The sequence below is a fragment of the Gopherus flavomarginatus genome, chromosome 25 (assembly GCF_025201925.1).
Source record: "Gopherus flavomarginatus isolate rGopFla2 chromosome 25, rGopFla2.mat.asm, whole genome shotgun sequence".
Classification (NCBI taxonomy): Eukaryota; Metazoa; Chordata; order Testudines; family Testudinidae; genus Gopherus; species Gopherus flavomarginatus.
Genome location: NC_066641.1, coordinates 2,383,216 through 2,397,159, shown reverse-complemented (window position 1 = coordinate 2,397,159; position 13,944 = coordinate 2,383,216). Strand labels below are relative to the sequence as shown.

At 50.3% G+C, this 13,944-nt stretch overlaps 3 protein-coding genes across 5 annotated transcripts in view; 2 read left to right on the top strand and 1 right to left on the bottom strand.

Annotated features, from left to right (window-relative positions):
- Window positions 1-13,944, bottom strand: part of DCAKD (dephospho-CoA kinase domain containing) — a 153,890-nt gene that overhangs the window by 20,403 nt on the left and 119,543 nt on the right. The window lies entirely within an intron of this gene.
- The window catches only part of ADAM11 (ADAM metallopeptidase domain 11), a 672,244-nt gene that overhangs the window by 574,799 nt on the left and 83,501 nt on the right, over window positions 1-13,944 (top strand). The window lies entirely within an intron of this gene.
- The window catches only part of NMT1 (N-myristoyltransferase 1), a 35,489-nt gene continuing 22,800 nt past the window's right edge, over window positions 1,256-13,944 (top strand). The window contains exon 1 of one of the 2 annotated variants that reach the window (XM_050934958.1): window positions 1,256-1,408. In XM_050934958.1, coding sequence (XP_050790915.1) covers window positions 1,281-1,408 — 128 coding nt within the window. In that variant the 5' untranslated portion in view covers window positions 1,256-1,280. Of the gene's footprint in view, window positions 1,409-1,632; window positions 1,908-13,944 lie in introns of those variants that run through there. The other variant, XM_050934960.1, reaches the window with a different exon arrangement.

Sequence of the window (13,944 nt, the reverse complement as noted above, 5' to 3'; positions counted from 1 at the left end):
GAAGTAGGAGATTGAAAACCTCAGATGGGTTGAGGGTGAGATAGTTCTGATACTAGTCCAGTACCTCACCTCCTGCTAACTGCAGCAAGCAGTCTTAGTCTGATAGTCCATCTTTTACTACACCACTTTAAATAATTTGTCCAACTAGTCTAGAGTCCAGTTCATTGTCCTCATTCATTGCACAGCATCCTGAGGTTCTTTATAGAACTCATGAAAAACAGGATCCTGTTTTTGCCCTGTGCAATGCAGTACATGGTGGTGGGACTAGGTTTCCTTCTTGACCATTGAGACCTCCCATAATCCACCAGGCCTACTGCACGAGCTATGCCCAGCTCATGAGACAGCTCACGGTGTCCGACACCATCAGGTGATCCAGAGACATCTACATGGATGGAACACATCACGGGACACCGCCAGTGCCAGGTTGAGTAACCAAGGACGCCGACCTGGGAAATAACCCACTTCCTTCCCTGATAAACCGAGGGATGCACTCCACCCATGTGCTTATTCTCTACACCACTGCTGACTTGGACTCTTAATACATTCCATGGGTGGCGTTCCTGAGCCCACTTGACCACCGGTGCTTTAAAAACTCCCACACCTCAATCTGGATCTGTGCTGGTTATGTGATAGTTATGTACCTCATGAACCTTGAGTATCAGAGGGGTAGCCGTGTTTGTCTGGATATGTAAAAGCAGCAAAGAGTCTTGTGGCACCTTATAGACTAACAGATGTATTGGAGCATAAGTTTTTGTGGGTGAATACTCACTTCGTTGGCTGCACGAACCTCCTGAACCTTGTAACCAATACTTGCAATCCCCCATAACCCAAGCCCAACCCCAGATGTACAGTACCTTCCCTCTTAACTTGTGTAAAGTTGATTTTAAACATTAACTTCTGTTCCCCTCTGAGACTTTGAGATCCAGTCACCTGTGTCTAAGCCTTCATAGTTCTAAGGCTCATTACTGGTCAAAAATTGATAGCTTCTGCATATAGCAGCTAAGGCCAATCTAAGGTCACAATTCCTAGCCCCTCTGTTCAATAAGTGACTACTAAAAAGAATACTACACTTCCCAGCATGCCCTGGTCATGAACAGGCTTGTCTACCACGGCAGCCTCCTCCCAAAGGATTATGGGAATTGTAGTCCCTTTCCCTCTAGCAGTCTCTTCCGCGTTCATCTCATTGCAGACTACAAATTCCAGCATGCACTACGCGGCGCCGCCCAATCGTGGCTCGCCTGGCTATGGGGGCGCGGCAGCCGGCGAGGCCCTGTTCCAAGATGGCGGACGACGGTGAGCCAGCAGTGAAGCGGCTGCCGTCGAGGCCCCAGCGATCGTCCGGGGAGCAGAACGATCACGAGCACTGCAGCGATTGCGAGAACGAGGACGAGCACAGCTACAACCGGGGGTAAGAGGAGCCCCGGGCCCCGCGGAGCGGAGCCGGCCCGTCCCATTGAGCGAAGCTGCGGCCGGGAAGTGCGCCTCGCTCCGCCACTCGCGCCTCCTGATTGGCTGCAGGAGGGTATTCCACACTGTGAATGGCCAGCTGCCTTGCCAGTCAAAAGGGGAGGGGCCCATGGGCTGCAGCAGCATGTCTCGCAAGCTGAGCAGGGTCAGGCCTTAGCAGGGCGTGGATGGGAGACTTCCCGGGGCCAGCCTCCAAGGAGTAATGCCGTGTGCACCCAAAGGGGGGGTCGTCTGTGGGCAGGGAGCTGCTGGTGATGCCAGTGCCCTACTATGAGGGCTGTGGTGTTGCCCCTGCTGGTGCTTGGGTACTGCCACCATTAGCTATGGTGCCTGGGAGAGGCACCTGCTGGAAAGGGAGGCTGAGCAGTCTTGGTCACTGATGATCCCGTGGTGCTGTGCACCAGAGTTAAACCTAGGGCTCTGGCCAGGTTTCAGCTGAGGTAAGTTAATTTGCCCCCCCCCCCCCTCCTGAATTCACCTGCAGTTTCCATCTGAGGTTTTAACTCCCCAACTGCTGCATCTCACTGGTGGGTGAAATGACTCCTGTGCCCAGCCAGCATATCATGTCATGCATATTATGTAAATACAAGTGAAAGGGTCCACATAAATATGACTTGCATCTAATCTTACTAGCCAGGTGATTTGCATTCTGCATGCTGGAAGGTGTTAAAGAACAAATTCCAATATTGTGTGTTACTGTAAAGTGGTTACAGTGTAAAACAGAAGTTTTGTAAACAGTGAGAAATCAAAAGGATCAGGGGTTTTGCAAAAATGTATGTGTCATGGGGCAGCAAAACTGTCATTGCTCTAAGAACATAGAGCACCTACAGCAAGAAAAGAGGTGATGGATCCATGCTCCAGACAAGACTCTGGTTGTAGGTGGATCCTGTTTTTGCAGTAGAGCAGGATGTTCCCAAACTGAGTAACTCCATATTGCTTACCTGGCAGCAATTGTCAGAGGCATTCCTTCCTACTGCCCCAAACTGGTGAGGGTACTTATTATCTGCACAGAGCCTGACTCCTCAGTGTCCATTTCCTGACATACCGGCTCCTCCGCTCTCCATGTTAGTGAGCACGTAGCACACCCCTTGGCTCTGGAGATAGACTAGGAATACTTCTTCAAAGTTTCATTCTGAGGTTTTATTCTCATCCTTGGGCAGATGACTAACCTCGGTGCAAGAAAGGCAGTGTCTTTGGGACCTGTATTTGAAACTTGATTTTTTTAGGCCCTGTGCACACTGTGAGAGGAATTGTAGTACCTATGGTCAAGGATTAAACAGGATTTTAGCATGGTTTTCCTGATTAGTGTGAGCCAGGATTTTTTTTCCCCTGTGAAGTATGATGGTGACTAACTCCTTGGGCCTTGTTTAGTCACATAGATCAGGGAAACAAGGCCAGACTTGTGCTACACCAGCTGTGTCTAAACACTTTTGTAGATAGCATGCTTCTGAGTCCAGTTTCTTGTCTAATCTATTGGGGTTTTGTAATGACCTGGTTTTTTATGGAATATTTATGCTGGAGATTTTATCCTACCCAACCTGTCTTTGCTCTTTTGGTACCTAAATAACAGTTTGAGGAAGCTGGGTCATGGATAGAATCATTCTGTTTTGCTGTTTCATATCGGGGATCTGGTTTTGACAGTTTTGGTGTGAAATGCAATTGTAGTGTCCCAGGTATAAGGCTGCTTGTGGCACCCATGTTAGGGCTGTGGTCTCCGCCATCATCTTATTGCTGCCTACAGTAGGATACAGAAAACATCTGTGATGTGGGCAGCTTAAAGGAGAGACACCCCAATTAAACCCACTGTGTGTGAATTTTAGTTTACACACTGGAGCTGATAGTCACATGTATGACCGCATTTTTCCAGAGGTTCCTGGCTTGTGCTGTGCAAATCTGCGCTTCAGTTGAGTGTCTTTTATATCCTTGACCCCATTCGGTGGTTGGTGCACTATGGGATTTAGAGCAATCTCTCTTTGTCAGCAGCTTTTATTAGGCAATATCACTTTTGTGAAGAAACCAAAGTTAATAAAAGACCAGACTGGAAATATTGAAGAAGCTTTCTTGTGTCAACACAGCCTTAAAGTAATATTTCATTTGCCTCAGGGTGGGGCCCTGCATCTTAATTTAATAGGGTTAGCTCTGCTGTGGGCTTGGAAGCTGTAATTTCCTTCTCTGACATGATTTGGTTTGTAAGACCAGATCCAAGCAGAAAGGAGAAGCAGGGCTTCATCACTACTGCTGACTCTGCTTTGTGCTTTCTAACGATATTTCCCAGTCAGACTGAGTTTTAAACTCTCAGGCCTTGTATTCAGTAGGGAAGAAAGGTTAAAAATAGACTATTTTAGCATCCTCGTGTGGACAAAGCAAGTTAGAGTTTAAACCCTAACATGGGGAAGCTATAATTACCTTGTCTTCGCTAGAATTTGACAATTAACAGATGAAATCCTGGTCTACACCTGAAACTCAAGTCAACCTAGCTACATTGCTCAGGTCTGTGAAAAATTTTGCATCCTGATTGCCATAATTAGCTCGGCCTGACCCCTGAGATAGACGTAGCTAGGTGGACAGAAGGATTCTTCGGTTGATGTAGCTATTGGCTCTTGGAGCAGGTGGATTAACAACATTGACGGCAAAACCCTTCCATTGATGTAAAACGTGTCTACATTACAGCAGTAGTATGGGCGTAGCCTAACAAATGTCAAATGTTTGCCGTGTGGAACAGATATCAGGGGTGTCCAGACTAGACTTCGCAAAGGTGTTTGGAAAGTTTAAAACTCATTTTGAGCGGCAATTACGTTAGAAAGCAGAGTTCATAGTGTGGAAGAAAACAAGTCCTCACTCTGCGTTTGTTAGCAACAAGTCAGAGAGAGTTTATTATGAGCAACTGCAAGGGAAGACTGCGGTCGGACAGGGGGTTCCCCCTGACCTAGGCAGATCTTCCCCCTACAAGCAGTATAAGACAAGAATTTATACCTTTCCGATATACAAATTCCCGCCAGACAGTACCTTAACTCAAGGTATCTGCTTAAACCAGCATTCCATCCTTATCGACTAAAAGCGAGGCGAGAATCGAAGCGAAAAAACAGCATCTCTTCCAACTCTCGCATTGTTAGGGTTAGGGCTACCTTTCACTCTAGCTTTAAATTGACCAAGACATTTACCCTGCTTTAATTCTGCTTCCACAATAGATATACGGATATTGAATACGTGCCTTGAAGACTCACCCAAACACTCTTCCCCCACAATCAAAGGACTCTGAAAGAGAAAAGACCAAAGAGGAAAAAAACAAAAATTCTGGAATCCCATCTGAGCGGTTTCATTGTTGGAGATTTCTCATGCTCGTATTACACTAACATGCCCACAACTCATTTATCTCGTTACTCGAGCTGCCCACAGTTCATGCGATCAAACAACAAATTGGGGTGGAGAGAAGCATTTTGAAATTCAGCCTTAATATACCACCTGTCAAGCAACTGTTTGCTAAATGGACTTGCAAAATGATTCGGGGAGTTCTTTCTCCCCTCAGTGCCCTATTCCCCATCAAAGGGCCTTTGTGTTTTTGTTTCAAGACTGAAAAAATCCAGGTCTAACTTTATTATTAGCAATAGTGCTGACTGTTTGGTTTTTAAGGGTAGGAAGGCGGTGAACTGAGGCATCTCTGATTTGCTGGTGTATCAGTGCTGTAAAATACCGTCTGAGCCTGTTTCAAAGAGTCTGTGATAAGCTTGAATGGAGAATGAGTCTAATTTAATCTTTCCTCTGATCACTGGTTAGTTTTTTTTAAAAAAAGTGTTCATAGAAAGAAAACAAGACCTGTGCTTGATTATGGTGTCATCTGTAGGAAACCTGTAAACCATTGTAGCCTTGGTCCGTGGCACAGCATCCTCCCCTACCACTGTTGTGCTGTGTGCCAGTTGACTGCCACTCTCCACACCTGAGATGGCTGCATTTCGGTGGTGTCTCTTATCAGTATAGGTCAAGAAGTATTTTGACATTGTTTGGGTGTAGAGTGGTCCAGAAGTAGGGATTGTAGCAGGAAACACAATGGTGATGTTCCCGTCTAGAGACTTTGGATTCACACTTGACATGGCTCACATGATGCCCTCTCAAGTGGGCATCAGTGCACAGTTTAGAATCACACAAAGCAGCACAATGAGCAACTGTTGTGGGTGTGAAAAGCAGGGGTTTTGCTGCGCTAGCTGTGGGGAAGGGGAAGCATTACACTACTCCCTTGTGCTGTCTGTACAGGCAGGACCGCAACTGCACCATGAAGGGACGTGTTACGTAAATCCCCCATCAGAGGAACTCCATGGAGTTTAGTTTCTAAATGGTATAGAGCAGCGTATCTCAACCTCTTCGATACCAGAGACTGGCTTGCTGCCTTCCGAAAAGGTGTCAGGGAGATCTCTGGGCCCGGCCCTTGAGAAACACTGGTATAGAGCACAATAGCACTTAATGCTGTATTTAAGTTCTCTTGCTTTCTGTCCCACAACATGTAATCCGCCATCTGGGCAGCCTCTTAAAAATCTCATTCAGCCTTCCTTCTCCCAGCCCTCTGGATTCTAATGAGATTACCTGTGTAAGTATCAGACTTGATTAGCAGTGGGTTTGCCAGGAAGATTTTCAGGCATCTAAATATGGGACAGAAAATGATCTCACTGACTGACTGATGTTTGAGATCCTTTTGAGCAGGGAGCTCAGCTCTGCAGGGGGAGTTTATGTAGGTCCTTCAGTCTGGTATGTGAGCATCTACCACTACATTTCAAGCTTTTGTGGGCTGGGGGAGTTGGAGGAGAACTGAAAGGATTTGGTGCCATTTTCTTTCCTTTATTCTCTGAATTTTTTCTCTCTCTCTTTTTGAGTATCAAAACTCCTGTGACTTGGGTTTGCATTTCAGGTTATGGTCAGAAAAGTGACTATTAAAAAAATAGCTCCTTGTTACCCAGTGTATCTCTTCCATCTGTCAGAGTCACACCTGATCCCTTAACTGATGCAAAGTGTTTCTCCTGGTAGCAGCTGATAAAATCAAGGGAGAACATGCTGGAGTCTGCTCTGCTTCATCAGAAGTGTCAGCCAAGCTCTGACATTCTGAGGTAGCAGGACTCTGCGAACACAGGTTGAGTTGTCAGTGCTGGCAGTTTGAAAGAGTCTGTCCCCACCACATGCGCTTGAAAACGAAGGGTGTTGGATCAGAAGTCACATGGGGAATAAACAAGGAGTCTCATGATGGTACTGTCCTGACTTTATAACTAGGGATTTCAGTGACTGTGTGTTTCTAGATTTTGGCTTCGTTTGACATTTCAGTCAGTTTTCAGATAAGGTTGATTATGCTCTTTGCAGTGGATGCCTCCACATCCAGGTAAAATCTAGCCTGGAACCTGCCTGGATAGTTCACTTAAATAATATACCCTGCTTTGTTCGAATGTCAGTTCCAAGGTGGAGATTTCAGCTCCCTTTCCTGTCCCTGCCATGCACCCGAGATGCTATCCATGGCAAACGGCAGGAGGGAGGGGTGATTCACCAGCTCTTTCACCATGCAACCTTTGCTGCACTCCTCATTGCCTAGAACATCCGATAACCAGATTAATTTCCAGGCAGCAAGCTGGATGGGAGTGAATTCAATTCATTGGCAGGAGGGGTGGCTTCTGCTTAGATCCTCTGGGCAATCTGGAAAGTTATGAGAAATGTCCTACACAAACATGATGACAACATGCTTCCCACCCACCCCATCTGGCAGAGTCTCAGGGTTTCCAGGTGATTTGAGGAAATGGAACCCTGTGAGCACTGTTGGGAAGATCCCATTGCTTCAGACAGAAACTTGTTGAGGGCAGATTTGCCCCGTGGCCACGCCGGCACTATTCTAGCCCGTTGGAGTGGGTTCCGGGAGCTCGTGAGAAGCTGCAGGTGTACTGTGGTGCCATAGGAAAGCAGGCACTCTCTGCGCTGTTACATCAGCAAACTCCAGCTGCATTGGCACTGAAATGGCCTCTGGCACCAGTCTACTGCCTGGAGCGCATCCGAGTGTGGGCATGAAGGGCCTTGTCTGTGTGCATGGTGAGCACATGGGTCTGAAGATGTTAAATGTCGCTCGTGTAGACAAGGCCGATGTTTGTTCTCCAGCACCCAAGTGGAGAAAGAAGAGCCTTGGGGTTTTACATAGCAAGGGAAGGAAAGAGTAGATTCTGAGACCGATCAGGATTCTTGTTTGATTGTCCTACTTCCCCTTGGCCTACAAGCCCTGTGTCTCTTGATCAGTTTTGCCCTTAATTACCGAGGCTGCAGTGTGAAGGTCGTGAAGGTCCCATCTGCCTTATAGGGCGATTATCCCTTTGAACACCAATGCAGACATTTCTGTCGTCCAGGACCATGCGTTGCCCCATAGTGCAGGTAGCCTCGCTGGGCCACAGTAAGTATTCACCTAGAAATGGCAGGTCTCTAGTTATTCTCCCTGGGTGTCTTCCATATCGCAGCTGCTCCATTTGCAGATCAGGACAGGGTTCTTTTAACTGCTTCCCCTCCAAAACCCAGCCTGGCAGCCGGAAAATCAAGCTGTTTTGTTTCTGCTTCATACGTCTGCCAGCCACCACCAGCAACAGGCATTGCAGAGTCTGCACTCACCCAGTAGTTTGATCCATGAGACAAATCGGAGCCCAGCCTGCTCTTCCGTGCAGGTGCTGATAGGAAACAAGCAGAGATGCACAGAGTAGGTCTGGGCAGGAGCAGGGAGCTGCTTTAGAGGCTCTGGGCTAGAAGATCACTCTGAGGCTTGATCGACATAATATCGGCCCTCAGTGGTGTGAAGAATCCAAACCCCTGAGCACGGTAGCTATGCTGGCCTCAGCCAGCGAAGTGAATGGAAGAATGTCCCTGTCACTTGAGGAGGTGATGTTCCTACACAGACAGAAAAGGCCCTTTGTCCCTGTGCTACACGACAGGGTTACATCTGCATAATACAGCAGCTCAGCCGTGCGCGTGGAGTCCCTGTAGGACAGGCACAGCCCAAGACATCCATGGTTTATAGTAACTGTGGGTGAATCAAGTGCATGTTACTGGTCCTGCATTGTGTAGTAGACAGGTGACTCCTTACTGCTCTGTCTGAAGGTGCTTTCAAACATCCTTTGCGGCAAATACACCGAGGCCTGTGACCAGATCTGTCATTTGAATTCTGTGTGAGCAGGTTGGGGGAAATTCACTGTGCACATTTTAAAATCACTTTTTTTTTAAATTGGGCATAACCTGCAGCTGTGCCCCTCTCTGGCTGGGATCTCAGGGCTGGCACAATAAGCAGAGATGTAGGAGAACTCCAAGGAATATTTGAACTGCTTTAGGAAGTGGCGTTGGTTATTTTCCTCTTAGTCCGCATCATGGCACTGCCCTAGAACACTGTGCGGGTCCTGTGTTTCTGGAGGTGGCATCTTGCCGCTGAGACCTGTACTACACAGCATTTATAGGTCTCACCAGTGAGGCAGGTGAACTACATTCCCATTGTACCGATGGTGAAACTGAGGCACATGACGGTGAAGTGACTTGCCCAAGGTCACCCAGCAAGCACTGGCAGAGTTCAGGACTTTGGCTTTTCAGTCCCCTCTTAAACCTCCAGATCAAAACACCCCTGAACCTGGGCTCCTCTCACTGGTCGTCATTAAAGGTACCAATGAATAAGTTTTGCAGGAGTTGGGCAGGTACCTCCTGTGTCTTGGCAAACTCACAGTGCTCCCATTCTGTCTCCTCTAAATGCTGCTGTGTTGCCTGGACGGTTTTAAGCTATTAAGTACGGTTCCACTTTGCGAAGTGACCATACAAATGGTCTGGTGAGTGAGGCCCACGTTTTGTCTGAATGATTTCTGCATAAAATGTGCTGTTTGCAAAGGAAAAGATCCTCCCCCACCCCCACACTTGACCTAGCAACCTGCTTTCAAACCTGCCGAGCTGCTCAGAAAAGAAACGACCAAGAGCCTCCAGTTTGGGCTTTGAGAGCCCATCAGCAGCAGAGATCCTCCAGGCCAAGTTAGTGTAACCGAGTAGGAATCTTTCCCAGGCAAATGCCATCAAGGTCTGCCGACTGCAGGCTTTTCTTAGGGAGCTGCTTTTTGGCTGTGAAGACGTGGCCCAGATGTGCACTGATGCAGCAGTGTCTTCCCAAGGCTGCAGGATTCCAGTGTGGCTGCTGGAGACTTGCCCAGCTGCAGCAGTGACAGCTGATTAGTCTTGTCAAGTTTCACTGCCTTGTGGGCAGCCCTGAAACCAACAAGAGTTGGGTCAGTTTCACTCAGGAGAGAGTCTGAATGCAGCTGGGTGCTGTATTTACTTGAATATACTTTCAACTCGCTCTACTCTTTTAAAACTGTAACTTCCTGCATCTCTCCAGTGTTTGCTAAACCTTCTCCTGCACGGCTTCCAGTGTGTCTCAGTGCTCTGCCCTGCTCCGTTCACTTGTCTCTTGCAGCGCGTCAGCTCCTCGCTTAACCCCAGTCCCGCGCTGAGCTGTGTACAGGTGGAGCTGCTCCTGCACAGCCCTGTTGTTGTCAGTGGGGCCCGTGGGCGGGCAGGCGGCTTGGTGCGGAATCACAGTCTTAGCCTGACAGCAGTGACTGCTCATCGCTGTAAGGCCATGGCTACACTGGAGAGTTGCAGCGCTGGTGGTGGGTTTACAGCGCTGCAACTTACTCACCGTCCACACTTGCAAGGCACATACAGCGCTGCATCTCCCTGGCTGCAGCGCTGGCTGTACTCCAGCTCTGCCTGGGGTATAAGGATTGCAGCGCTGGTGATGCAGCGCTGCTCCGCAAGTGTGGCCACCAAAAGTGCTGTAATTGGCCTCCGAGGTATTCGGAGGTATCCCAGAATGCCTGTTCAGCCACTCTGCTGTTTTGTTGTGAACTCCGGGCTCCCGGAGCTGCTTATCTAAAAAACAAACACAGCTCGTTTGCGCGAGCAGAGGCAGGCAGGGGGATTCCTTTGGAATGTTCACAGTTTGCTTGAGAGAAGCAACGTTTTGGAGCAGCTGCTTATCTGGTCTGAAGGCTATTTGCATTTAGTGAATAAGAGAGGGGTGGGGGAAGGGGTTGAAACTTTTAAAATGATTGAAGGTTGGTGCTGTGTATCTTCCAGTCCTTAGAACTTGCAAGGCAGGGAGCTGAGAACAGTGTCAGCTCCAAAAATCCACTCTGACTCCTCCACGCTCCCTGTCACACTCCACCCCACCCCCCTCTTTTGAAAAGCACGTTGCAGCCACTTGAACGCTGGGATAGCTGCCCACAATGCACCACTCCCAACAGCGCTGCAAATGTGGCCACACTGCAGCGCTGGTAGCTGTCAGTGTGGCCACACTGCAGCGCTTTCCCTACACAGCTGTACGAAGACAGCTGTACCTCCCAGCGCTGTACAGCTGTAAGTGTAGCCATACCCTAAGTTCAGGAACTGTGAGCATCCACAAGGGTGCTCTCAAATGATGGAGTCAGTTTCTCCATCTTTCCCAGCCCAGCCACCACTCAGCTCTTTGCCCCACGTACAGAACTTGTAAAATGTACCAGCCCTAGTAGCCGGAGGACTGAAGGGAGCTGTGCTCTCAGGAGCAATGCACAGGGCAGAAGCCAGGCTCTGGAAAGGGATGGCTGCGTAGTTCGGCGCTAGCCTGGGACGCAAAAGATTAATCAGCTGTCACCACAGGGTTCCTGCGTGACCTAGGATGGTGAAGCACTGGAATGGGTTCCCTAGGGAGGGGGTGGAATCTCCTTCCTTAGAGGTTTTTAAGGTCAGGCTTGACGAAGCCCTGGCTGGGATGATTTAGTGGGGATTGGTCCTGCTTTGAGCAGGGAGTTGGACTAGAACCTCCTGAGGTCTCCTCCAACCCTGATATTTTGTGATTCTGTGACCTTGGGCAGACAGTCTCTCTGCCTTATAGTAGGGCCAGTAGCACTGCACTACCCCCCGGCGTGTGAGAGACTCCCAAGTCTACGGCCACACCCGGTCTGCGGGACCATCCTGCCCGGCCCCTGAGCTCCTGGCCCCTCCCCTGCTGTCCCCCCTCCCGCGCAGCCTCAGCTCGCTCGCTCCGGCGCAGTGCTCTGGGCGGCGGGGCTGTGAGTTGGGGCAGCACAGCTGCAGAGCCCGGCCTGAACTGATCTCTGTGCTGCGCGGTGGTGGCGGTGTGGCTGGCTTCGGCTGGGCGGTGCAGCTGTAGCGCCACCAGCCGCCAGTGCTCCAGGCAGTGCAGTAAAGGGGCAGGGAGCAGGGGGGGCTGGATAGAGGGCAAGGGAGTTCGGAGTGGTGGTCAGTGGGTGGGGGTGTGAATAGGGGTCGGGGCAGTGGCGGGGGAATAGGGTTGAATGGGGGCAGAGTTCGGGGGTGTAGTGAGGAAGGAGGAGGAGGAGTTAGAGGCAGGGGTTATGGGGGCAGTCGGGACAGGGGGTGGGGCTTTGTGTGGATGGGGCACGGGGGGCGGGGCGGGCATCAGGGAAACAGGAGGGTGGGTGGAGAGGAGTCCCGGGCGGAGGGCAGATAGGAGGTGGGAGCGCACCCATGACTCCGCTCCCCGCACCCCCCTGGCCCTCCATACACTTTCCAAAATCCAATGTGGCCCTCAGGCCAGAAAGTTTGCCCGCCCCGATCTAAGGGCTTGGCTACACTTGCAGATGTAGAGTGCTGGGATTTAAACCCGCCTTCGGAGAGCGCAGCACGGAAAGTGCTGCTGAGTGTTTACACTGTCAGCTGCCAGCGCACTGGCGTGGCCACGTTAGCAGCTCTTGCAAGGCCACAGAGAGCAGTGCATTGTGGTAGCTATCCCAGCATGCAAGTGGCTGCAACGTGCTTTTCAACTGGGGGAGTGGGGTGGAGTGTGACCGGGAGTGTGTTGTATGTATTTGGGGGGGGGAGAGGGGGTTTTTGGGGTGCTGAGTATCAGCGTGCTGTCTTGTAAGTTCAGACCACCCCCACCCCCCACTCACAGCAAGCAGCATTGCACAGTAATGGTTGCATTGTCTCGGAGCAGATAAGCATGCTGGCTGTCAGAAACGGAGCTTTCACAGGGCATATCCGCATGCCTGCAGTGACTCCAAAACAATGACAAGAGGGGCCACTTGACTTCAGGGGATTATGGGACCTTTCCCAAGGCTGATCAGAGCGCAGTAGTGCAACACCTCAGTCACACTGACGCCCGGCGTTTCAGCCAACGCGCACCAAGTGTGAACCTCACCGAGGTGGAGTACTAGGAGCGCTCTAGCTGTGGAGTCAGAGCACTCTGCGTGCCTTGCCAGTGTGGACAGGCACCCGGGGCTGCTTTAATGTGCTCTAACTCGCCAGTCTAGCCATAGCCTTAGATAGGGAAGAGGAGAGGAAAAAGGAGCCCACTCCTTGGCACCAGAGCCCCCTGATTGCTGGGAGCGTGGTGGGGGCCTCTGCTGATCATTGTTTCCCTCTGTCCCCGATTTTCGTTCTGCTGGCCCAGTGAATAGCTCCAGCGCCGCCTGCCGCTGTTTCACTTCCTGGCTGAGCAAAGCCAGGTGTGACACTCAGCTCGGTGGTGTCTGTCTCTTGAACACCGTATCTGATCAATTCCAAAGTGTCGGGAATGTTCTAGGCACCAGGGGGCAAAACCCTATCGATTTAGATGCAAACCAAAAGTTTTTACCCTGGCTGGTGAGCTTAGTACCTCAGCTAGAAAGTGCTGGTATGTTTAGACAGGGTTGGGAACTGTAACAAAATCTCTCCTTGGGCACGTCTTGCCCAGTGCATATAATAGCCAATTTGGGAGTCTGACACCCAGAGAAATGCTCTGTGTTCTGGTGTCTGCAAACCAACTGGCTCGTGAGCTCGGCAGGAGCCTCCCTGGGATTCTCCGCTCTTGGTGCGGTTCTGAGGCGGGAGGGCAGAGGGCTGCTGGCTGAATGTGCAGCCAAGTTGCCTCTTCTCCCCACTTCCTGCAAAACATCCCCCTGCTGGCTTCCTCTGGGGTCCCCTGCCGCTCGCTCTGAGCGGTGGCTGGCTGGGCCTGTGCTGCACGACTTCTGGCACCTGGCCTGCCTAGCAGTGCTGTGTGATTGGGTTATGAGGTGTCTGACCTTCCGAAGGGGCCGGCTGGTTCCCCGGGGACAGTAAAGCATTTCAAGAGGAGCTGGTGGGCATGTGTCACCTGACTTACAAGAATCAAAAGACGTCTTGCTCTCCCCTCGCCTCATGTGAAGGGCCCTACCAAATTCACGGGTCATTCTGATCAAGGTCACGGTCCTAAGATTTTGAAAATCATTAATTTCATGGTTTCAGATATTTAAGTCTGAATGTTCAGGGTGTTGTAACTGTAGGAGTCCTGACCCAAAAGGGGGTCGGGAGGATCACAAGGTTATTGTAAGAGGGTCATGGTATTGCCACCCTTATTTCTGTGCTGGGAGCAGCGGCCGCTGGCCAGGAGCCCAGCTCTGAAGGCAGAACCGCCACCAGCAGTGCGGAAGTAAGGATGGCATGGGATGGCATTGCCACCCT